At 46.6% G+C, this 26,963-nt stretch overlaps 1 protein-coding gene and 1 long non-coding RNA gene across 2 annotated transcripts in view; both read right to left on the bottom strand.

Moving 5' to 3' along the window:
• Positions 1-9,549: 9,549 nt before the first annotated feature.
• Positions 9,550-23,028, bottom strand: LOC122542614. The gene is made up of 3 exons (XR_006309831.1): positions 23,018-23,028; positions 19,453-19,455; positions 9,550-10,383 (listed from the first exon to the last, which is right to left on the bottom strand). It is a non-coding gene; the product is annotated as an uncharacterized LOC122542614 (long non-coding RNA).
• A 218-nt stretch (positions 23,029-23,246) lies between these two features.
• alpk3a (alpha-kinase 3a) overlaps positions 23,247-26,963 on the bottom strand; it is a 48,956-nt gene continuing 45,239 nt past the window's right edge. The window contains exon 11 of the mRNA XM_043680124.1: positions 23,247-24,522. Within this exon, the coding sequence (XP_043536059.1) occupies positions 24,120-24,522 (403 nt within the window). The 3' untranslated portion in view covers positions 23,247-24,119. The remainder of the gene's footprint in view (positions 24,523-26,963) is intronic.

Genomic DNA, 26,963 nt, shown 5'->3' with positions numbered 1-26,963 from the left:
ACACATACACACACACACTCACATACACAGACACACGCACAGACACACTCACATATACACATACAGACACACACTCTCACATACACACACACTCACATACACACATACAGGCACACACACGCGCACATACACTCATACACACACACACATACACGCACACACATACACCTATCACACACACCCTCTCACACATACGCATGCGCGCACACACACATACACATCCACATGCACATGCACCCACTCACACATGCATGCATACACACACACATCCGCATGCACACACCCTCACACGCACATATGCACACACACTGCCCTCCAGAAGGTTCTAGCCGCAGAGTGATAGTGACCCTTCCTCTATGCCAGGAGACCTGAGCCAAATTGCCACCTGCTCCAGAGGTGTATCATTAGCTTTGCTGAACAGGTTGGTTAGAGATGATATGACTGGGTCAGGAACCGCTGACACAGTGACAGGTCTCTGCTGTCCTCTCATTCACACTCTGAAGTGGAGATGGTCACAGCATTATTTGGGTGTGTGGTGGAGGAAGGGATTTGTGGGCAGTAGGAAGGGTAACTGCCAATGTCACTCTGCTCCTACGAAGTCCTGTGCAGGGTATGGTAGACCACAGAGTTGCCTGCTGGGATATTCTTCTCTGGTGTTTTCTGTACTAAAGTTGTCTGCCCCCCGTTTCCTATTGGATTAAGTCGAATGCAGTGATCTTGGGCACGACTCTCTCAGGGCTCTACTGAAGCTGGGCTGCATTGTCAGGGCTTACGTAAGGCCCACGTCAAACAGGAGCCATCCCACACTCCTCCCATCCATCACACCTGGCAACACATTCTTTCTCACCTCCAGCACCAAAACCCAGCTGTCTTCCCAGGCAGGAGCTGGACCTGGAACAGTTGCAAAGATGGGCAGAGACAGTTGATGTTATGTGCCTTACACGTTAGACTAGCCAGGTCAAACCCCTCCTGTTCTGTCAGTGCAGAACAAGGCCTACAAGAGCAGGGCCCAGTCCCTCAGACACAGTCTCACTAGGAGCTCTCAGTCCAGTTGACGGAGCAGATTCTTCTGTCACTCGCATCCCAAAAGTGATTGGAAGCGGACAACAGCCCCAGAACCTCTTGGTCCACGTTCGGGGCCAGAATGATTCTCTCTTTTACCTGAAGGGAGACTTGCATTTATATGGTGCCGTTCACAGCCTGAGGATGTCCCCAGGAGCAACTGGACTGCCAATTGAAGTCCACATGCTATGGCAACATAGGCTACAGGACACAGCAAGATCCTACAAGCAGCTGCAATTTTATGATCAGGTGAAAGCCCCAAAATGCCAGGTGTTTCAAGAATTGGATTTATGACTCAGATACGCGTTGGGATCCTATGGAGTGACTGGGGCAATGAAAGCTTCCAGAAGTTTCAGCATCCAATGATTAAATCCCCTGCTACTGCCCCATCTGAATCCCTGCTTGTCCCCCTTACCCCATCCCCCCAACACACACACACACAGACTACCTCTCAGGCCAGAAGGTCATTGAGTCACACAGCATGGAAACAGACCCTTCAGTCCAACTCATCCATGGCTACCTCGCTGTCTCTGTCACTCCACCCACCTTCCATGCTGCCCATGGGACTTGCCAGTTCACCTTTCTGTCCATTCGACCCCTCACTAGGATTCAATGCTGTCGCAGGGGAGGGGGCACTGGGGTTGCAGTGCTATGATGTAGCTGTCTGAGGGATACTGCATTCTCTATTCCTGATGAAGCCAGACAAGGAAAGGGCCCAGCAGACACTGAGCTGATGAAATGTTTGAGCAGTGTGACAATCTGGCAGTGCCTGCTGTTCCACACGAGGCCCAGGACAAGAGTTTGGGATCTGGACCGCGTTCCACAGGGATTTCTGTTCCCACAATAACGATTGGCCGAGGTCCCCGTGGAGCACTTTCAATCTTCAACCGCTTTGGGAAGGCAGAGGGAGCCTCAGCTTAGCATCTCACCCCAAAGAGAGCACCTCTGACATTGCAGCACTCCTTCAGCACCTGCACTGGGCAGACTGCATTACGTGAGGGTCAGGAGTGAGTCTGAGGAGGCAGGGGTTTGTCCCACCCAGCCACACTTCACTGTGCCCGCGAGGGCAGCGTTGGTACATGACGTGCAGACACACTGAGCTGGGAGCCCTATCGTTCAAACCAATCCAACAATAAATCTAACTCCACACCTTCCCCTCCCCCAATTCACCCCCTGCCACTACCACTCCAACCCATGTCAAAGCTGCTATTTAGGTTCTAACCTGCTTCACAGTGGACAGACTAAAACATTGTCTTTGTTCTTATTTAAAATAAGTGCTTTATTCATGATTTGGAGATGCCGGTGTTGGACTGGGGTGTACAAAGTTAAAACTCACACAACACCAGGTTATAGTCCAACAGGTTTAATTGGAAGCACTAGCTTTCGGAGTGTCACCTGATGCAGGAGCAGCACTCCAAAGGCTCGTGTTTCCAAATAAACCTGCTGGACTATAACCTGGTGTTGTGTGATTTTTAACTTTATTCATAAAAACCTTTGTTTACAAGCATAGTCACTGAAGCAGTTCTGAAACTGTCACTACATGTTGGCTTTGTTAATTCAATAAAATAATATTCAATAAAAATGCTTCAGTGCATGTATCAAACCTGCCTTCATTTACTGAGGGTGACTGTGGTCCAGAGCTATCTAACAAAGAATAAGGCAGCTTCCATAGTAACTGGGCCAGAGGGGAGATCAGCATCACGACAGGCTGCAAGGTGAGACTTTTACTGCTCAGCACTTCCCTGCTCGCTGTGAAAAATGTGACCTGTTTAAACAGTGAGCTACAGCAAACAGTTTACAAAGTCTGTGTGAGGAGTGGCTCCATCAAACAAGAAAGCAGGGAAAGCAGTGCAAATTCCACCAATAAAAACAAATTAAATCTCCAGCCAGTGTGGGATAGTTACACAGTGCACAAGAAACCCACCTCAGTCATTTGCAATGATGCGCATTCCTGGATTGATCGATTAACAGTATACTGCTGAAAAAGGCACACACTATCGAGTCAAAAATCACACAACACTAGGTTAGAGTCCAGCTGGTCTATTTGAAACCGCAAGCTGGTATTTCCTGGTGCATTCCTCATGGCCGTTCCTTGACCAATCAGAGGTGACGTCCCTACTTCAAATTTAAACAAAACCGTGGCTGTACTCTGCTTCTAACCTTCCAGGCCACCTTAACCCCAGTTCCAACCTTCCAGCTCAACACTATCCTCATGACCTGTCCTGCCTCTCCCAGCCTCATTCCTGTTGAAGGGCTTTTTCCTGAAATGTCGATGTTCCTGCTCCTCGGATGCTGCCTGACCTGCTGTGCTTTTCCGGCATCACTCTAATCTTGACTCTGCTGTATTCTCCATGGCAACACTTCCACCAATCAGAGACCAATTGTCAATCAATCAGCATCCTCTTATAGAGTCACATAATACTGAAACAGACCCTTTGGTCCAACCAGTCCATACTGACCATAATCCCGAATTAAACTAGTCCTACCTGCCTGCGCTTGGTCCATATCCCTCCAAACCATTCCTATTCATGTACTTATCCAAATGTCTTAAATGTTGTAACTACAGCTGCAGCTACCACTTGCACTTCTCATGCAGTATTGTTCACTTTGGGATTTGGTATTCTTGCAATTGTGTCCTGATGAGCACAAGATGAAAAGGATGCCCCCTTTATTTTCAGAGGTGCTGAAGTTGTATGCTATTGAGCAAGAGGGAACTGTATGTTAATTAATTAATACATGCATGTTAATTATATTGAGACAGTAATTGATTCTTAGCTATTCCAATTGAATCATTCATAGTTTGTGACTTTCAAGATTATCATAAATTTAGCTCCAGGTTTTTCTGATTTAAAACATAGGTGTCTTAAACACTTGCTGTGTGGGTGGGAACATTAGGGGTTCCTGAGAGTAAAGGTTGAATTTTACCCTGACCAAGGCCTACAGTTAGCGGTCTCTGACTCTCTAGAGATGGAAGAGCCAACTGCTCTGACAGTGCAATGTCCCGGTGCAGAACTGCATTGAAAAGGCGCCTAAATTGTCATATTCTTCCCTTGATGAAAATGGTGGACAATATTGGAGGAGGGACAAGAGGGCAGAGGAGGGGGTCGCCCACAGTCAGCTAACAAAGAACCTGACTGCTTCAGAAGTGAGATAATAGGGTATTCTGGACATCTGAAAGCCTGACACACAGGCAAGTGGAAACATTAGCCCCATTATAAACGGAACATCTCTGCTGATCTGTCCCCTCCAGCTAATTGCTGCAGGTTTGATATCGGCTGGTGCAGGAACAATATCCCACTTTGCTTTTTCTTCTCTGGGTATGCAATTCTTGGAGAAATCCCAGCAGCCATTAATCCGTGAGCAACCAGCCAGAAAAATGAGACAGACGTTCAAACAGAGAGTGCTGGAGAGACTGAGCACGTCCGGCAGTCTCCGTGGAGATGTCTCCGGTCTGGTATGACTCACCTTGAGTAGACAGGCAGGAGGCTGGAAGAATACAGCAAGCCAGGCAGCATCAGGAGGTGGAGAAGTCAATATTTCAGGTGTAGCCCTCCTTCAGGACTCACCTTCAGAACCCATTTTCTTTCAGACCTTCAGCGCCCGTCATATTTTGCTTTTCTTTATTAAAGACATGTCAGCAATGAACTGAGATGATAATGAGTTTTTTCAGACAGTGGTTACTCTGTGGATCATTGCCACAGAGGGCTATGGAGGCCACATCATTGAGAGTGATAAATAGGTTCTTGATTGGAGAGGGGATCAAGGGTTACCGGGAGAAGGCAAGAGAATGGGGTTGAGAAACACATCGGCAATGATCAAATGGCAGGGCAGACTCGATGGGCCGAATGGCATCATTCTGTTTCTATACCTTATGGTCAATGGGGAAATTAGCAACTGGATCATCGTGGTCAGTAAGGTGAGTGCAATCCTATGGGGCCAAGTTGTTTGTGAAAGCTTCGAGGTGGTCACTTGGCTGTGCTTCAGCCAATTGTCCCTACCCCACCCACCCTTGGTCTGTCAACCACAGCCACCGACCGAACATCCCTCCATCTCACTGGGATCAGCTTCCTTGCTAGATGATACTGTACCATGACTCACCAGTGCTGTGCGGTCAGGCTTGTGTCTGACTGACTCAGGATAAATGTCCCCAGCGCTGGCTGCTTTACCTCATTGCTCTCAGTCTAAATTACAGAGTGACCTATCAAACCAGACAGAACCCACACAAAATCCCGAACCTTAGGGCTCTGAGTCAGAAAAATCCTGAGACTCCATTCATGAAAAAATTGCAAACAGCTCGATTAAAATAGCTAAACATTAATACAGTAATATTACACAGTTGGTGGCACTCTCGCGACTGAGTGTGGATATTCTGTTTCACAACCTGGAACAACAGTAGGCCACTCAGCCCTTCGAACCTGCCCTGCTGGTTCAATACAATCATGGCGGATCTCACCCTGAGCCACAATTTCCAATTTACAGCCCACTCCCCAGAAACCTGAGCACAAAGTCCGAGGCTGACCTTCCAGTGTGGAGTACTGAGGGAAAGCTGCTCTGTTGGAGACACCAACCTCCAGAGAAATAGCCTACTCTCGCAGGTGGAGAGGAAAAAAATCCCACAGCACTGTTTTTAGATTAGATTCCCTACAGTATTGAAACAGGCCCTTCAGCCCAAAACAACCCTCCGAAGAGTAATCCACCCAGTCCCATTCCACTGGACACTTATGGACAATTTAGCATGGCTGATTCACCTAACCTGCACATCTTTGGATTGTGGGAGGAAACCCGCAGAGACACAGGGAGAATGCACAAACTCCACACAGATAGGAATCGAACCGAGGCCCCCGCGCTTTGAGGCAACAGTGCTAACCACTGAGCCACCATGCTGCCTCGTTTTGAAGAGCAGGGTTCTGGTCTCTCTATCAACATGAGCAGTTCCCACTGCTAGAGCACCCACAGAAGTTGCCTGTCACATTTTGAGTCTGCACCAACTCTCTGGAGAGCATCTCACCCTAACCCCACATTTACCAAGGCATGGCTAGTCCACCTAACCCGCACGTCTTCGGACTGAGGGAGGAAACTCATGCAGACACGGGGAGAATGTGCAAATGCCACATGGTCGCCTGAGGGTGGAATTGAACCTGAGTCCCTGGTGCTGTGAGGCAGCAGTGCTAACCACGCCACCCTCTAGTCCAAAGATGTGCAGGTTAGGGTGGATTAGCCTTGTGGAATTGGCCCGAGCATCCCGGGATGTGCTCTTTGGAGGGTTGCGGTGGACTCAATGGGTTGAATGGCCTGCTTCCACACTGTGGGGTGTTCTTAAAGTAATTTGAGGGGGGTCTGGTCTGGTTTGTTGTAAAGCACAGCGCATTCATCTTCCTACTCCTAGTACATTAGAGAATAGCAATTTGGACCAACACTGATTTCGTTTGAATGCAGAGGAAAAATCCAGTCGATTGCAAATTCAGTTGGACAATATTTTATTTCTTTACTCTTACAGTTTAATACACAGTGATGGTGAATTTAAAAAGACTTGAGTTTCAGGGATGGGCACATTAAACTCAGTGCCATAATTATTAACACAGTCAATGCAATGAAAATCAAACTTGTCAGAATGTAATGGTTACAGCGAAACACCCTTTATAATGAATCTTTCTTTAGAACTTTACAGTAAAACTCTCGTTAGAATAAAATTTCGTTTGTAGCGTCAGATCGCTTGATAATTAAGCTCCCAAAGACAGAAATATTTCAGAAGTCCCGGTGAAATGGATTAGTCATTTGATTAATTTCATGAAAGTGCTCCTAATAAGTCAGTGTTACAGTAATTGCAATATATAAAGGGAGTTCTGGTGTATTATACTTGCAGTTGAGCAGGAAGTGTTGAAACAGCATTAATGCACCATCCAGTTGTCTTATTCAGACAGCAGTCTACCTGTAATCAGCCCAATACGAACTGTTTTCTCTTGTTCCTGATTTTTAAACATTCTCAAACAATTTCAGAGTGACGGGAAACAGAGGACTTTACAGGAGGAGGCCATTCAGCCCATCATGGCTGTGCCAGCTGTTTTGCAAGAGATGTCCAAGTTAGCCTGACTTTTAGCCCCTAACCTGGCATATTTGTTCTTTCGAGCTTACACCTTGAGGGAATTCCAATGGAATCTGATCCCACCGTCCTTCCAGGTTGCGTTTTCCAAGTTTTAATAATCCTCTGTGTGAAGACATTCCTGCTCTGGCTATTTTGCCGTTTGTTCTAAACCGATGAAGCTCCAGTCACCAGCCCACCTTCCAGAGAAAACAGTTTCTTTCTTTATGTCTTTTTAAATCCGACCCCCTCCCCTCCAACCCCACCTCCACATGGTTACGAGTAACTCCACTGGGTCTCCCCATGACCCCCCCTGCAACGAAAGGTCGAGGAAAATCGGGCCGAAAATGTCCATGAGCTCATGTTGGAACCGAAAGCAGGGTTTTCTGAGCGTAGTTATACTGGAGTGAACCATTTCCCACGAGATGGAGGAAAAGCTGCATGTAATGTGCTTTTGTGTCTGGGTACCTCCAACATGGAGGGGGAGGTAGAAGGGGGATGAGGTGATAGGGTGTGAGGGGCAAGGCTGGGGTAGATTTTGGGAGGCAGTTGGGGGTTGGGAAGCCAATGCCTGATGTGTCCTGTCCACCAGAGGTTTCTCTTTTGAATTAGAACAGTGTGGTGCCCCCTAGGTCTGTGACTGAGAATACAACGACGTGGTCTCACTCTCCCCCTCTCATCACTCAGCCTTTCGCCTGGCAACATCTTTCCTGTTTCCCTCACCCCCACTCCTTCCCCCCTCAGAAGGATGTTATGAAACCTGAAAGGGTTCAGAAAAGATTTATAAGGATGTTGCCAGGTTTGGAGGGTTTGAGCTATGGGGAGAGGCTGAACAGGCTGGGGCTGTTTTCCCTGGAGCATCGGAGGCTGAGGGATGACCTTTATAGAAGTTTATAAAATCCTGAGGGGCATGGATAGGATAAATAGACAGGGTCTTTTCCCTGGGGTTGGGGAGTCCAGAACTAGAGGGCATAGGTTTAGGGTGAGAGGGGAAAGATACCAAAGGGACCTAAGGGGCAACTTTTTCACGCAGAAGATGGTGCATGTACGGAATGAGCTGCCAGAGGAAGTGGTGGAGGCTGGTACAATTACAACATTTAAAAGGCATCTCGGTGGGTATATGAATGGGAAGGGTTTAGAGAGATATAGGTCAAGTGCTGGCAGTTGGGACTAGATTAGGTTGGGATATCCGGTCAGCATGGACAAGTTGGACCAAAGGGTCTGTTACCATGCTGTACATCACTATGACTCTAAGTCTCATAGGAGTCCGATCTGACTCAACTCATCCCAGCAGCCCCCGTTAGCCACCTTGTCCCTTCCAAAATGTCCGACCTCCAGATAAGCCTCTCACTGGCTTATACTCTTCTCTCAGTAATTATGAATGAGATTTTTTTATTCATTCATTCACAGGATGAGGGCAGCGCTAGTGAGATCATCATTTGGACCTGCCCTTAATTGCCCAGAGGGTAGTTAAGAATCATCCACATTGATGTGGGTCTGGATTCAGCACCAGGTGAGGATGGCAGCTTCTCTCTCTATAAAGGCATCAGTGAACCAGACGGGTTTTTGTCCCGACAACGGATTCACGGTCATCATTAGACCCTTAATTCCAGACTTCTGTATTGAATTCAAATTTCACCATCTGCCATGGCGGGATTTGAGCCCGGGTCCCCAGAACGTTACCTCGGTCTCTGAATTAACAGTCCAATGATAATACCACTAGGCCATCACCTTTTCTGTTTCTGAGCACAAAACACAAGCTCTGCTGCTCTAAAGCAGTGTCCCCTCCTCCATAAAACAGAAACAGAGAGTGCTGGAGAAACTCAGTAGGTCCGTCAGTGTCTGTGAAGAGAGAAACAGAGTTAATGTTTCGAGTTTAATATGACTCTTCTTCTGAATCTTCTCATTCTCCAGTTGTCAGTCTTCCCCTCCCAGCCTCCATGCCGAGCTTCGATTAATTCCAATCTTAACTTTCCCCCTCCTTCCCCGCAGATGTTTGGTCTCAGCCTTTAGAAACCCCTCACGGGTGAACATTCCCATTTCACAGTCTTACGGGCAGCAGCTCATTTTATACAATGTGAAAAAAAATTGGCACATTCTCTGCCATACCATCACCTCCATCGAAACAAAACACAAGGGGAACTGTAAATAGACTGAGGCGGGTTGCTGAGAAAAGAGAGACAGAGGGACAGACAGAGTGGAGAAGCGAGCCACAGAAGAGAGATGGACTCAAAATCAAAAGACTGGGCAGATACCCAGGACACAACATGTACACCAGGTCTCAGCGTGGACTCAAACTCCTGGTATACCTGACCTTGAGGTGAAGCCCAGTATGGTCTGGGTTGGAAGGACTGCTATTTCTCTATTTTTCTAATTTATTCCTGAGCTTTTTATCTCTTCATTTTTCTAATTTCTTTCCCCCGAAGAACTTGTATTTAAGAATCTGTACCTGGTTACCTTGGTACCTAAGATGGCACCATAAGGTGGAAACTTGTTAACTTTTCGCTGCACAGGTACACAATCCTTTATCCGAAATCCTTGCGGCCAGTTTTTTTTTTGTAATTTGGAATTTTTCAGATTTTGGAATCAATGATATTTTCACAGTGAAATTTAAAACAAAACCTAACAGCAGACCAATGTGGGAATAGTACTCACGCTGAGGCAGAACTGATGCCTGCCAGTGCTGGGCCACACTGCCATGTCACACCTGAGTGAGGTGGGTGTGGAGTCGGGTCACCTGTTCGCACACCAAAATGACACTCCACACTCCACGATACATATTCGGTTTTCGGAGCTTTTCGGATTTCAGATAAAGGATTGTGTACCTGGACTCGTGTGACAATGAAGCTAATTCTGATTCTAATGTACAGTCCCTAACACCTTGAAGGAGACACAGGGACACCACCCAACTACAAGCTCCCCTCCAAACCCCCACACCATCCTGACTTGGAAATATATCACTGTCACTGGGTCAAAATCCTGGAATTCCCTTCCAAACAGTGTTCAGGATGTCCTTAGACCCCAAGGACTGTCATCGTTCAAAATGGCAGCTCACTATCAACTTCTCCAATGAAATGAAGGAATGGGTGTCAAATACTGGACTAGCCAGTGACACCCACTTCCCATGAATAAACAGGAAAGCTGAGAAGGACAACTGATCTTCTGGGTATGTGAGAAAGACACTAGCCTGTCTTGGATCAGGTATCACACCTCAATGGACACTCTCTACAGGTGAATGTGCACTCGTAGAGGCATAGTCATTGAGTCATACAGCACAGAAACAGACGCCTTGGTCCAACCAGTCCACGCCAAACATAATCCCAAACTAAACTGTCCCACCTACCTGCACTCGGCCCATATCCTTCCAAACATTTGTTGTTCATGAACTAACCCAAATGTCTTTTAAACATTGTAAGTGTACCCACATCGTCCACACACAAACCACTATCTATAAAAAAGTTGCCTCTCGTCTTTTCAAAATCTTTGTCCTCTCACCTTAAAAATATGCACTGAGTCTTGAAATCTCCAACCCTCGGGAAAAGACACCCGCCATTCACCTGATCCATACCCCTTGTGATTTTATAAACCTCAATAAGGTCACCCCTTCAACCTCCTGTGGTCCAGTGTAAACGGCCCCAGTCTATCCAGCCTCTCCTTATCACTCAAACCCTCCAGCCCTGGCAACATCCTGGTGAATCTTTTCTGAACCGTCTCCAGCTTAATAATGTCCTTCCTATAACTGGACACAGTACTGGGCGGCATAGTGGCTCAGTACTGGGCGGCATAGTGGCTCAGTGCTGGGCGGCATAGTGGCTCAGTGCTGGGCGGCATAGTGGCTCAGTGCTGGGTGGCATAGTGGCTCAGTGCTGGGTGGCTCAGTGGCTCAGTGCTGGGTGGCTCAGTGGCTCAGTGCTGGGTGGCTCAGTGGTTAGCAGTGCTGCTTCACAGCGCCAGGGATCCAGGTTCGATTCCAGCTTCAGGCAACTGTCTGTGTGCAGTTTGCACATTCTCTCTGTGTCTGTGTGAGTTTCCTCGTACAGGTTAGGGTGAATTGCCCATGCTAAAGTGCCCTTAGTGTTCAGGGATGTGTAGGTTAGGTGCTTTAGTCAGGGGCAAATGTAGAGTAATAGAATAGGGGAATGGGTCTGAGTGGGCTACTCTTTGGAGGGTCAGTGTGGACTTGTTGGGCCAAAATGGCCTGTTTCCGCACTGTAAAGATTCTATGATACTCCAGAAGAAGTCTTACCAACATCCTGTACAACCTCAACATGACATCCCAACTCCCATACTCAAAAAGGTCCAAGCAATGAAGGCAAGGATGCTAAACGCCTTCTTAACCATCCTGTTTACATGCAACGCAAACTTCAACTCCCCCTCCCACTCCACCAAGGATATGCAGGTCTTTGGACTCCTCCATCGCTAGACCACAACAACACGATGGTTGGAGGAAGAGCGCCTCATCTTCCGCCTAGGAACCCTCCAACCACAAGGGATGAACTCGGATTTCACCAGTTTCCTCATTTCCCCTCCCCCCACCTTGTCTCAGTCAAATCCCTCGAACTCAGCACCGCCTTCCTAACCTGCAATCTTCTTCCTGACCTCTCCGCCCCCACCCCAGTCTGACCTATCACCCTCACCTTGACCTCTTTCCACTTATCGCATTTCCAACGCCCCTCCCCCAAGTCCCTCCTCCCTACCTTTTATCTTAGCCTGCTGGACACAGTTTCCTCATTCCTGAAGAAGGGCTTATGCCCGAAACGTCGATTCTCCTGTTCCCTGGATGCTGCCTGACCTGCTGCGCTTTTCCAGCAACACATTTTCAGCAAACTTCAAAGATGGACCACCTAGGTCTCTTTGTTCTACAGCACTACCCTACTTTTAATTGAATAGGTCCTGCCCTGGTTTGTTTTACCAAAATGCAATACCTGGCATTTATCCAAAGTAAACTTCATCTGCCACTCCTCAGCCCATTGATCCACTTGCACTCAGGAAAGCGAGAGTCACAAAACAATGACACCATCATAAATCAACAGGATTGGAACCTGGCCATTCACTCCAGTAAAGACAGGGTCAGCTGGAAGTCAGTAATAATGGGGCAATCAATTAACGAGACCCGAATACCCTTCCAGTCAATATGACTGGTGAAAGAGCACTGAGGTACGGTTTCTAACACATTGGATAATGCCAGAGGACTGGCTCTCTCTGAGGGATCCAGTTCTCTACTTTCCACAAAGCTTTCCCTTTTCCAATCAGCCTGTTCAGAGATTGTTAATACAGAGGAGATGGGATCCGAACCCGGCTCTCCTGACCCAGAGGTAGGGACACTACCACTGTGCCACAAGATCCTTTAGCTGTCACTTTTGTTGGAGGAGTAACAAGGAACAGCAATCATGACTCTATAGAAACAGTGAATTTGCCCCAAAAGGGTGATTAAATCAATTACAGCTCTCAAACTGAATTGATCCACTGTGACCTCTGCCCCCTTTTTTTTAATGGTGTGAATGCCATTTTTGTAAGCGACCACTTACAAACTTTTCACTGAACTCATTTGAGTACATGTGACAATAAAGCTAACTGAACTCAATTCAATTGAACTAATCGTCACTAATACATGAATGTAAATGTTCTGCAAACAATTCACTGAGGAATTCCGGAATTCTTTGAGATTAGCCATTCGCAGTCATAGCAAAGCACACAGACTGTCAGCACTGAGAGACAGGAAGCAACAAGACGGTGGTTTAACATTATCAGGAATTTATCTTTACAAAACAGGCTGAAATAATGGAAATCATGAACCTTTGAACTTTACCTAAAATGAGGTGAGGTAACTTGGATAGGAAAAGCAATATAAGTAACTGCTGTCTGTTCAGTAGGTTGATAACTTAGCAAGTACTGAAGGTTGCTCCTCGTAAATCAAAGTTCACTGTGCATGCAAAAATCACACAACACCAGGTTATAGTCCAACAGGTTTATTTGGAAGCACTAGATTTCAGAGCACTCCTCCTTCATCAAGTGGTTGTGGAGTATAAAATTGTAAAACACAGAATTTATAGCAAAAGTTTACAGTTTGAGGTAACTGAAAATGACCTGGATTGTTTGTTAAGTCTTTCATCTTTTAGAATGACAATTTTTAGAATAACCATGATTCGGAGATGCCGGTGTTGGACTGGGGTGTACAAAGTTAAAAAATCACACAACACCAGGTTATAGTCCAACAGGTTTAACTGGAAGCACTAGCTTTCGGAGCACTGTTCCTTCATCAGGGGGTACTACCATCTGATGAAGGAGCGTCGCCCCGAAAGCTAGTGCTTCCAGTTAAACCTGTTGGACTATAACCTGGAGTTTTGTGATTTTTAACTTAGAACAACCATGACAGATCAAGTCTGTCTGTCTTAACCTCACACCTTGAATGCATTGTCTGAGCTGAGATGGCACCTATTGTTAGAAAAACTGAAGCTATCCTGAGAATGTAACTTAAAAGACGTTCTGGGATTTACATATTAAAGAACTGAAACTAGCAAACCCCATTCTAAAAGATGAAAGGCTTAATCTAAAGTTGCTTAATATATCACTACAGCTCCATGACACCGTAATCCTTTCGCTATACATTCTGTGTTCTATGGTCCTATACTCCACAACCACCTGATGAAGGAGCAGCGCTCCGAAAGCTAGTGCTTCCAAATAAACCTGCTTGACTATAACCTGGTGTTGTGTGATTTTTAACTTTGTCCACCTCAGTCCAACACTGGCACCACCAAATATCTGTAGATAGACACACTGATTCCTAGCTCCCCAAACACTTGATTTAAACCCCTCATTCACTTGTTCATATCCTACCAAGACCTCTCCCAAGCCTCAACCTCTGTAACTACATGCCCACAACTCTCTGCAACACTGCCTTTCTCCATCGTAGGGACATCTTAACAGTCCTGAAAGGTTTCAGAGGAAATTTACTAGGATGTTACTTGGTATGGAGGGAAGGCCTAATGAGGAAAGGCTGAGGTACTTGAGGCTGTTTTCATTACAGAATAAGGTTGAGAGGTGACTTAATTGATAAATATAAGATAATCAAGGGTTAGAGAGGGTGGACAGTGAGAGCCTTTTTCCTCGGATGGTGATGGCTAGCACGAGGGAACATAGCTTTAAATTGAGGGCTGATAGATATTGGACAGACATCAGAGGTAGTTTCTTTACTCAGAGAGTAGTAGGGGTGTGGAACGCACAGCCTGAAACATTAGTAGACTCGCAACTTTAAGGGCATTCAAATGGCCATTGGATAGACATATGGATGAAAATGGAACAGTGTAGGATAGAAGGGCTTCAGATTGGTTCCACAGGTGAGCGCAATATCGAGGGCCAAAGGGCCTGTACTGCGGTAATGTTCTATGTTCCTGCAGCCCTGTGGCTTCTTCCCAAATACCTCAGCAACATCACCTTTCTGTCCTCCATTTAGAAGCTGCTTACAGCCTGCCTCATTGGTCAACTTTGATTTATTTGCCCTGAAATGTACTCTTTGGCAATGTTTTGGTCTGCTTTCCTTCTTATAAGTACATGGGTGTACCTCGCTATATTAAGAAGATTGTATTATTTGGTATTCGTTTGACTTAAGAGTTACTGACATTTATTGCCCAGCCCAGGGGGCAGTTAAGAGTCAGCCTCATTGGTGTGGGTTTGGAGTCACATTAGGCCAGACCGGCTAACGCTGGCAGAGAACACAGGGACAAAGAGCAGGAAGGAAGGAAACGATGACAGAATTATATCAAAATTCAAAAACTGAACCAAAACTTTGCACTTATTTAAGCAGATTCCTTTGGCAACAGTAAGTACTATCACAAAGATGTTTCATGAAGGAAAAAAAACTAGTTTAATTTTAATAAAGAAAAGGTCACAATCCCTCTGCTGTGAAACAAAATGGTTTCCAAACCCAAACAGGCCTTATCTGTGAAAATAGTTAACTGCAGCTGATAAATGGATGAGAATCCCTACAGTGTGGACACAGGCCATTAGGCCCAACAGGTCCGCACCACCCTTCGAAGAGAATCCCACCCAAATCCATTCCCCTAACCTACTACTCTACATTTACCTCTGACTAATGCCCCTAACCCACACATCCCTGAACACTACGGGCAATTTAGCATGGCCATTCACCTAATCTGCACATCTTTGGATCGTGGGAGGACCGGTGGAAACCCACGCAGACACGGGGAGAATGTGCAAACTCCACACAGACAGTCACCCGAGGCAGGAATCGAACCTGGAGCCATGGTGCTGTGAGGTAGCAGTAAGAACAATCTCCTGTTCTTACCTGGTCTGAACGACACGTGACTCCAGACCCACATCAATGTGTGAACTCTTAACTGTCCCCTGAATTGGTCTCACAAGCCACTCAGATCAAGAGCAATTAGGGACAGGGAACAAATAGTCACCTTGACAGTGACACCCATGCATCAGGAAAGAATTTTTAAAAGTATTCTGGGTGGACTAACTAATTATTTAAATTACAGAATAGTTGTAAAACATTTTTATTGAAGTTAAATTTCCATCATATAGTAACTTTTTTCTCTATTATTTACTTATACTTAATTTTTTCAGTAAGTGAGCAATGTCCCCAAAAATAAATTCCTATTGAATCTTCTACGTGGTGTAGTTGATCCTTGCTTTCATATTTCTTGGTCCACAAGTACTTCTGCTTTCACTAGATTATATTGGTTTGTTCAGTAATATCTGAAGTCATAAATCGTTCTAGTCAGCCTTACACGTTAATAAAGGGTTAAAGTTGTGTTTTGAGGAATTGAGTGGAGAGAGTTTTCATCCAGTTGATGATCAGCAGGAATACTGGAACTGAGAAATGACAGTGCAGCACAAACTCTCATTCTCTCTCTTCATTTAGAAAGACTTCGTTTAGACTGACCGGATTCCCCATTCTGATAGCTCACGGGGTTCGGGCTGATATATGATTGGCCACTCTCCACTCGGTTTCAGTTGGGCCTGCGATCTGGCAGTATCGGTTCCAAATGGCTCAACGAGATGGGAACTGGGAAAGGTTCCCCATCCAAGGTGTTATTCAGTAACTAAGGCCCCAAACCCAGAGATCATCTGCTGCTGGACAACATTGTATATCTCCCTCAGCGCCCTGTTCAGAGATGCTATGACATGTGTCTGGAGCAGGTGGGACTTGAACTGGTTCAGAGGTAAGGAGGAGAAAGTGAGGTCTGCAGATGCTGGAGATCAGAGCTGAAAATGTGTTGCTGGAAAAGCGCAGCAGGTCAGGCAGCATCCAGAGAACAGGAGAATCGACGTTTCGGGCATAAGCCCTTCTTCAGGAAGAAGGGCTTATGCCCGAAACGTCGATTCTCCTGTTCCCTGGATGCTGCTTGACCTGCTGCACTTTTCCAGCAACACATTTTCAGCTCAGAGGTAGGGACACTACCACTGCACCAGAACAGCCCTTCAGCGACATTGCAAATGCTTTTCCACGGAGGACTTGCTCAAGAGATCTTTGTTTTATTCAATCACGGGATGAGGGTGTCGCTAACATTTATTGCCCCACCCCAGAGGGCAGTTAAGATTCAACCCCATTGCTGTGGGTCTGGAGTCACAGATAGGCCAGACCAGGTAAGGATGGCAGATTTCCTTCCCTACATGGCATCAGATGGGTTTTTCCAAACAATTGACAAACTCCAGATTTTTATCGAATCCAAATTCCACCATGTCCCACGGTTTCTGGAATATTATCCTGAATCCACTGATAATACCACTGGGCAATGTCCTGTCCTAATACAGTCACGAAGCACACATTTTAAATGCCCCACCCCATCTCCCTTCTGTTGGTCTGCTTTATGCCTAAATTATTCAGTTAGAGAATCATAGGATCTATACAGTGTGGAAGCAGGCCATTTGGCCCATCGAGTCCACACTGATCCACTGAAGAACTTCCCACCCAGACTCTCTTGCCCTACTGTCCCTGTATCCCTGGATCCCCCATGGCTAACCCACCCAGCCTGCACATCCCTGGACACTATGATTCATATTAGCATGGTCAGTCCACCCTAACCTGCACATCGATGGACTGTGGGAGGAAACTACAGCACCCGGAGGAAACCCACGCAGAGACGGGGGAGAATGTGCAAACTCCACACAGACAGTCGCCCGAGGCTGGAATCGAACCCGGTTCCCTGGCGCTGTGAGGCAGCAGTGCTAACCAGTGAAATGGGTGACTAACTGGTGGTGATTAATAGATAAAATAAATGTCACAGTGGATTTGTAGATGGAAACAAAACATTCAGTTGTAAGAGTAATTCTGTTTAAAGGAAAGGCTGGTTTTCTTAACATTTGTGCTGGATGTCCTTACAGAGGGAGCACACCATGTCTGCCAACACCCTCAATGCCTTTTGAGAGAGGTGGGCACCACAGGGGCGAAGGGACGCTCCAACTCTATTTTAACTTACTCTTCTTCCTCTCTCTCTCCCTTTCCATTTTGTTGTTGCTCTACCTCTGTTAGGATGAGCTTGTAAATGTTTTGTTTAATCAGAAACATGGGCGGTTTGGCTGGGTAAAGATAAACCATTCAGAGGTGTGTTATAGCCTGGCTGGAGGCAAAACGGCACAGGAAAAGGCTGGCTTACCAAGTGGGCACTCTTAGAGTGCGCATTATTTATCCAGCTCCAACTCCATTTTAATTTAGACACCTCCTTCTCATCCTGCCCTCCCCCTGGATTTGTTACAGATGCACTGCCTGTTCATGCCCATTGCTGTGTGTTTAACTGTTTTAATTAATTAATTCAGTGGCAGGTGTACAAAAACAAAAAGGGAGTGCCTTACTGTGCAGTGGAAGTGTCCCTATCTTTGAGCCAGGAGAGCCAGGATCAAGTCCGACCTGCTCCAGCTGCAATAACATTGCTCAACGGATTGTTTAAATAACAAATTACCAAAAAAAAAGCTGATTTTTGTTCCACCCCCAACCCAGGAAGGGGTTTTGGCTAACAAGAGGAGACCGCAGACTGGAGTTTGTATCGAACTGTGAAATGAAAAGAGATGGTTGTCAAGAATAGACTCACTCCTGTGTTTCCATGTTTGGGAAACGGATGATAAGAGTTTAACACTGCCTGTCCAGAACACCACTAACATCCAGACAGAATGAATAGATCTAGAAAATATGAGGGGAAGTTGGAAAAAAATGGAACACAGACTTTGAAATGGCAGTCCGGCCATTATTACTGAGATCAGAAAGCATTTCATAGAGTTGAAGTGTTCGCTGTGTAAGGCTACTGATCTTTGCTCTCTGTGCTTGATTAGCAGAGCCTGGGTGTGGACTCAGAGCCAAGCAGCCAAGAGCTAAGCTGTAAACATGAGTGCAGACATGAGTGTGACTGCAGGGGCATTTTAACACTTGCGAATAAACCTGTCGCATACGTGGGGACTAATGTCATCTCTGCATTTCATTGGCACATGTAAAGTGTAAAAAATTGTCACACAATGGGCAGCAGAAACTTACTCCCTCAGATGTTCGCAAACGTTGGAACAATGAAAATGTTCGGGATTAAGATTGATGGATTCTCATTAGTTTCTAGTATCACAGGATGTGGAACAAAATGTCGAGCTAAGATAGAGATCAGGCACGTGCTGACAGTATAAGAGAATGCCCTTGAGGGGCTGAATGGCCTCATGCTGCAGAACTGTGTGGTTTAACGCAATGTCTGTGTCTGAAGCCCATGATGGATACAGAAGGTAACAGGCTAACGCTTAAAGCTGTTTTGCAAGTGAAATAGATCAGGATTAGAATGTTTAGCAGTGTCTGGCACAGGGAGCTGAGTGTAGTTCATGTACAGTAGGGAATCACCTTAAATAAAAGTGTGTGGGAAAATCAAACAGTCCAGCCGCACAATCAACAATTATCAGAGTATTCAGAATCTGTTTGACTTTGCCTAACGCTGTGCTTGAGCAGTCAGTGTGATGGTGCAGACCAGGTTCATGCGGCAGTGGCACAATCCAGGATGAGAGTGGTCCATCCACCTCGACACTGCAGTCAAGAAAGCACATCTTCAGGAGGCTAAGGAAATTCAGCAAGTCCACAATGACTCTTATCAATTTTTATAGATGCCCTGTAGGAAGTATCCTCCCAGGATGCATCACAGCTTGGTTTAGCAACTGCTCTGCCCGAGATCACGAGAAACTGCAGAGTTATGAACACAGCCCCAGTCCATCACACAAACCAATCTTCCATCCATCAACTCCATCTACATTTCCTGCTGCCTCAGGAAAGCAGCCGGCATCATCAAAGTCCCCTCCCACCCGGTGATACTCTCTTCCACCCTCTTCCATTGGACAGCAGATACAAAAGTTTGAAAAAAGCGTACCAACAGATTCAAGAACAGCTTCTTCCCTGTTGTTATCGGACTGATGAATGGACCTTTCTGATATTAGAGTTGATCTTTCTCTGCACCTCCTCTGTAGCTGTAGCACTATATTCTACATGCATGTTATATTACCTTGATGTATTTACATAAGGTATGATTTGTCTGGTTAGCACGCAAAACAATACTTTTCACTATATCTCAGTACATGACAATAATCAAATCAAAGTGGTTCCCAATCTGGGTTAATTATGATGGTGTTCACTTTGCCCACCTTCAACCACTTCTGACCTCTGTGGGTCTCACACCCAATCCATATCAGCGCCAGGCCAAACATTTCTAGGGAGCAATTTCCAGACTGACTGATAACTAAATCATGTCGGTCCAGACAGAGTACACCATGATGGTATCCCAAATCTAAATTGGTAGGTGGCAATTTGCAATGCTTTGTTTCTTTAGGGAGATATAAAAACCATAATCCCTGAGTAAACCTGCTGCTTAAATAAACAAAGTTAATGTTTCATCCAGTATGTCTCTACTTCAGAACTATTAACTGCTATTGAAACGTTACCCCTCTCTCTTCTCTCTCCACAGATGCTGCCAGAACTTGCTGAGTTTCTCCAGCATTCTCTGGACTTGTTTCAGATTTCCAGCATCCACAGTGTTTTGCTTTGGTAATGCTAGCTAAACACATCGTGCAAGTAGACAGAACACAACATGACATCATGATGCCACTGGGTAGCAATGCCAATTCACCAGCGACCTGCCTGAATACTTAATGCACTCGTGTTAACTTCCTGTGTGTTAACATTATTTCGGCAAGAGTCAACCTGTGAACTTTGCCCGCCAGTACTCCTGCCTGCCTAATGACTTGGTCAGAATCACAGATTTGCTTTGGCACAGACGGAAGCCATTTTCCCATCATGCTATGTTCTCTCATGCGGATCTCCTCCACACTACTATCTAAATAACCACCCACTGCCTCTGGAAGGCCTCATTTTGGATCAGTGGTGCTGGAAGAGCACAGCAATTCAGGCAGCATCCGACGAGCAGCGAAATCAACGTTTCGGGCAAAAGCTGATGAAGGGCTTTTGCCCGAAACGTCGGTTTTGCTGCTCGTTGGATGCTGCCTGAACTGCTGTGCTCTTCCAGCACCACTGATCCAGAATCTGGTTTCCAGCATCTGCAGTCATTGTTTTTACCTATGGAAGGCCTCATTTGAGTCTGCCTCCACCACATGTCCAGACAGAACATTCCATACACTAACTACTCCCTGAGTCAAAAACTTTATTCTCACACCAATCCTTGCACATTAATTTAAGCCATTTGTTCTTTTATGAACAGCAAGAGTTTCTTCCGATCGACTCAGCCTGCTCGTGATTTTGAAAACCGCTATCAAATTTCCTCTCGGTTTTCTCTCCAAGGAGAACAGTCCCAACATCTTCCTTCTGTCCTCATCACTGAGGTTCCTCATGCCTGGAACCAGTTGAGCAAACCACTTCTGCACTCTCTCCAATGTACTCACACCCCCTCCTGTAATGTGGTGCACCGCACTGCACACAGTACCCCAGCTGAGTCTAACTAATGTCTTGTACAAGGTCAACCTCGCTCAGTCCTGTTTCCATCGAGGTATTTTTTTTCCGCTCAAATCCTTTGTTGCTGAAACGTGGAAGGTTTCCCAGCAGGGTTCCCTCTTCCCATGTGATGTCACACATCTTCCCAGCTCCTGAACCACATTGGCGTGGGTGGGGAATTACGGGAGAGGCGGGAGAGATCAGCAGTGAGCAGCCCCTCACTATCGAGGGTGAAGGAGCCCCATTTTCCAGCGGGGGCCAGGAACGGCGAGGTGAGGTTCCTGCCAGCGAGTGGTGAGACCCGTTGGCATGTGTGAACATCTCAGTCCGCTTCACTGACAACGCAGCACCCCGCTCTCCCAGACAGTGGTAGTGTCCTGTGTGAAACTCAGGGTGAGTGACTCCAGCTCACCGTCTAGCTCCTCCATCACCTCTTGGGCACACAGTGCCAAGCAAATCTGTCCCTTTGTTGTCAGGCCCAAGCCCTGGACTCAGGACCAGCTGAGAGTGAAGGGGTCATCAGGAAAGTCGGTCGTTGACGAACTCGAGTGAGAAATTGGCGTTGACGTCTGCTGTGATGTTGTTACATAACCCCTTCAGCCTCTAAAGTGGCCTCCATGTTCCCTTACTGGGCTGGTCAGGACAGGCCTCTCACCAGTGAGGGTTTGAGCAGTGGGCAGGGACTGCTCACACTTCTCCACCTCCCCCATCCCATCATCCTCCACATCCTCCTTGGCACAGTGAGTGCTAATCAACCTCTTTCTGAGGTGTCATTTCCAATGAGATTGCCATCTCATGTTCCCAAGTCACAGCAACTCTCCGACTGCAACTCGAACCAGTGTTAGAAGCAACAAATACCTGCAGAGTGTTATACTCCACCTCTGGAGCAAGCGGGACTTGATCTTCTGATTCAGAGGTGCAGACGCTACCACAAAAACCCTATCAAATACTTGCAGAGTCAGGATAAGAGAAGTCGGAGCAAATTGTTCAGCAATTGTCCAATTAGCAGTTGATGATCCCTTCAGGTTGTGTTGGTGGGAGATCTATTCTGTGGTTCGACGCAGCGCGAGGGGGTACTGGCTGCAGCACTGAGCTTCAAAGCAGCAACTGTGGCAGCCAACGGGCACCGCTCCCTAATGAGCTTCATAATTTGCCCAGTCTCCATGGCAGACACTCAATACTCACTGCTCAAACCCTCACTGGTGAGAGGCCTGGCTTGACCAGCCCAGTAAGGGAACATGGGCGCCATTTTGGAAGCCGAAGGTGTTATGTAGCCGCTTCACAACAGACGTCAATTTCTCACCCGGGTTCATCAACGACCGACTTTCATGATGAACCCTTCACTCTCAGCTGGTCCAGAGTCCAAGGCTTGGGCCTGACAACAAAGGGACAGATTTGATTGACACTGGATTCCTGAGCAGCAATGCCAAGAGGGGAAACTAACCGGACAGCAACACGGCCTGGTGGGCACAGCTTTCCTGATGGATCCCTCCTCATTTAAACACGGCTGCCAGTCAAGAGGGATCCACCACTCTACGGTGATCCGGTTGAACTGCGCCTGGCAGCAAAATGGTGAAATCTGTTTGCATCACAAAGGAGGTGATAGGATGGCAACATTACACCGAAACATTAGGCCATTCAGCCCATCAGCCTGTGCCATCATTCGATACGATCATGGCTGATCACCTACGATCAGAGAAATGATGGGATTACTCATGTACATGTCCTGAAGTTTTTCAGTGTTGATTTTCTAGCAACCACAGAAAGTTGAGAGTGATAGTCAGCTGGAATTTCACCATGACCAGTCTCGGTAAATTTCTTTGATACTTACACTTCAATTACTTGATGAGGGCCATCTCTCAGGACAGCTGAGAGTTCCTCAGTCATTGCAAATACAACCCAAACATACCCCAGCATTGCAAAGTGTCATCCTTAAAACGGTACAAAACTTGTGTCAATCTCCCAATAATGGTCCCAGGTAATGCTCCATCTAAGCTAATTATAATACATACCGAATACAGGTAGAAGATTCTTTGGCCGAAATGCTTGGGACCAGCTGTTTCTCGGAATTCGGAATCTTTCAGTTTTCAGAATAAGTGACAGTCTAATGGTGAAATTTAAAAAAAAACTAACTGGAGTAGCAGATGTCAAAGTAAGAACACGCCTGTATGTCACATCTGGGTGACACGCATCGAGTGGGTGTTGACTTGGGTTAGCTTTACTCGACAAACAACCTTGTTAATGAGAAAACAACTTCACACAAAAAAAAAACCTTTGGATTTCGGAGCTTTTCAGCTTCTGGATGTTCGGATAAAGGATCTTCTACCTGCAGTTTACTTACCCGTAATCTGCTACCAGAAAGTACTTATAAAGTACCAAAGTACCTTTCATGAAACGCAATGTGCCTTTTATAAGGTCTGAGTCACTGTTTTCTCTACCCCCTCAACATGCCTTCAGCAGAGCCCAATCCTCGCCATAATCTCAAAAGCTAACTGTTAAAAAGAAACACACATGCGCACACACACAAATAAACCATACAATAGGGTCTAGAATTCTGTCTCGGCTGCTGGGCTTCTTGGTATTTAATCCCACTGATTGCAGTGGGATTGAATATGAAGTGCTGATTTACAATCTGTGTTACACCACTACCTGGGACAAACTGCTACCCAAAATAAACTCGAGAGAACAGTTAGAAAAGCAAGGCCGCACGTCCGAGAGCAAACCTCAGGGCTTCCCGACGCACATTGAATCACTTCAGATTCACCGCACTCAAGTGATGCTTCTAACCCAGTGTCGCCCACCCTCCTCCCCTCCCTTCCCTCCCTCCCTCTCTCCCCCCTCCCATGTCTGACTCATCATTTCAAACCTACAAAGCTTCTTGCGGACATAAAGCGCCCGGTGGACATTATTGCCGGTGACACTTCACTTCCATCGGGTTTATCGTATCCCTCATTTGACTCAAATCTTTTCCACGTTAAAAACAACTGCTCGCTGACATTTTAAAGAAAGTGCTTGGTAACCCCGTGATGATCCGACTGTTCCCACGCCATTTTACCGCAGTTTGACCGACTTGGGGATCTCCACAGTTTTGTGCCTCACTGCTGGTTCGTGACTGTCCTCTGTGTTGCCTGCTCTGCGAGAAACGCCAGGACTGGTGGCGCTCTTCCGAGATGGCTGTGGGCTGGACACGACTTTCCGTTGGGCCCGTGGACTGGACTGGGGGTCCTTCCTTTGGACCTGAGGGCTAGACTGACCCTTCCGCTGGATTTGAGGGCTTGACTGAGCAGAGTGCCCCTTCCGAGTCATCAGTGGGCTTTTGGATCCTTTTGACTTGGCAAGCTGAAGGCTATCAATGGATTTTAGTCCCAGTGCCTCACAGTAATGGTTACACTGATGGGCGGTGACAAACTCTTCAATAGCTGACGAAGGACTGTTTCCTGTCAGACCCTGATACCTGCAAACAAACAAAGACAACTTCAGTTTTTTTATCTCCAAAACTAGCAACAACATGAGGAAATCGGGCGGAAATTCCCAGAGCGGTGAACTCGGGAATGATGGGAGGTTGGCGCAGATCGATGAAACTACTCAAAGGTGGAAGTCAAAACCAGGAATCATGGGAAGAGAAGTCACTAACCACCCAACAGGGAATTCAGACAAGATTCCCCAAACCAGAGAGTGCTCCATTTCACTCCCTAATCACTCTGCCACTTCAGCTGGGGAGTCAGTCACGCTGCTGTGGTTCTGGATTCTCAGAATTCAGCAAGGCATATGGTAAGATCCCACATGGGAGACTGATAGCGAAGGTAAGGGTTCATGGGATCCAAGGAAATTTGACAAATTGGATCCAGAATTAGCTGAGAGGCAAGAAGCAGAGGGTGATGGTTGAGGGGTGTTTTTTCCGACTGGAAACAGTCGGATTCCAGACGGATCATTGATGGGGCTTTTGCTGCCTGTGGTTTACGTACATCATTTAGACTTGAATGGAGCAGAGTTGGTCAGAAAGCCCACAATTGATACAACAATTGGTGGAGTGGTAAACAGTGTGTAGGACAACCTTACATTGCAGGAAGATATAGATGGGCTGGTCACTGGCAAATGGAATTCAATCCAAATAAGTGTGAGGGCAGGACAAACAAGGCAAGGGGACACATGCTGAACAGAAGCACCAAGGATCTGAGGGAACTTGAGGTGTATGTTAACTGGTCCCTTAAGGCACCAGGTGTAAGGTAAATAAAGTGGCTAAGAAGCAGATACTTAGGAGGGGTGTAACAACACCAGAGAGGGTGCAGAGATTTACCAGACTGTTTCCTGGGCCGGAGAGTTTCACTTATGAATTGAGATTGAACAGACTGGGATTGTTTTCCTTTGAGCGGAGGAGATTGAGAGGGAACATGATTGAGATGTAGAAAATTATGAGGCATAGACAGGATTAGACAGGAAGGAACCTTTCCCCTTGATGAAGGGAACAATGACCAGGGGGCATCAATTTAAGGAAAGGGGCAGGAAGTTTAGAGGAGATATGAAGAATAGACCTTTCTCCCCCCAGGGGATTCTGGAACACACCGACTGTGCGGGTGGGAGAGGCAGAAACCCTCATAACATTGAAGAAGCATTTAGACGAGCACTTGCAATGCTTAGGTTATTGGCCAAGTGCTGGGAAATGGGATTGGGATAGTGAGACGGTTGTTTTACACGAGCACAGACTCAATGGACTGAGGTGCCTTTTCTGTACCATCGAGCTCCATGACCATGTAGGCCAGAGCAGAGAAGGACAGCAGATTGGAAAGGGCGTCAGCAAACCAGATGGATTCTTACAATCGATGATAATTTCGTGATCACCATCACTGAGACACTTTTTTTAGATTGGATTCCCCACAGTATGGAAACAGGCCACTTGGCCCAACAAGTCCACACTGACCCTCTGCATAGTAACCCACCCAGACCCATTCACCTACCCCTATAGTTACACCTGACTAATGCAACTAACACTCTGGTTAACTTAGCATGGCCAATTCACCGGGCCTCAGTTCCTGATGAAGGGCTTTTGCCCGAAACGTCAATTGTCCTGCTCTTCAGAAGCTGCCTGACCTGCTGTGCTTTTCCAGCACCACTCTAATCTTGACTCTAATCTCCAGCATCTGCAGTACCCATTTCTGCCTAATTCGCCCTGACCTGCATATCTTTGGATTGTGGGAGGAAACCGGAGCACCTGGAGGAAACCCACACAGACACAGGGAAACGTGCAAACTCCACATAGACAGTCATTCAAGGGTAGAATCGAGCCTGGGTCCCAGGCACTGTGAGGCTGCAGTGCTAACCACTGAGCCACCATGTTTTCTTGTGTTAGTGTCCCTATATCTGGGTCAGGAGGCTTGGGTTCAAGGTCCCATTTGCTCCAAAGCTGTGCCATAGGAACCACTTTCCTTCTCAACCTGTCCCCTCACCTGAGGCAAGGTGACCCTCAGGTTAAACCACCCCCAGTCGTCTCTCTCCCTAAAGAGGAAGCAGACCCTATGGTCTGGTAGGAATATAGCAACGCTACCATTGTAATAGTCCCCTGAGCAGGTTAATTATCTACAGTTAATGAATCATCCCCATCAGCTGCTTTGCTGGGAGTTACTCGAAATCTCTGGAGCATGCGGCTGGATGCTGGAATTACCATCCAATGGCATTCCCACAGGAACACCAACTCCTGTATCCACAATCCACTCACTGTCCAGTAACCAGGACACATTCACCACAGTCTGCCTCCAGGTACCCTCACACTAATCTCCCCCTCACTACCTCACACTAACCTCCCCTCACTACCTCACACTAACCTACTCCTCCTACACACAACCTTACACTAACATCCCTCTCACTATCTCACACTAACCTTCTCCCCTCATGACCTCA

Source organism: Chiloscyllium plagiosum, chromosome 40 (genome assembly GCF_004010195.1).
Source record: "Chiloscyllium plagiosum isolate BGI_BamShark_2017 chromosome 40, ASM401019v2, whole genome shotgun sequence".
Lineage (NCBI taxonomy): Eukaryota > Metazoa > Chordata > Chondrichthyes > Orectolobiformes > Hemiscylliidae > Chiloscyllium > Chiloscyllium plagiosum.
Note: the sequence above shows the minus strand (reverse complement) of the source record. Positions and strands in the feature narration are given on the sequence as shown.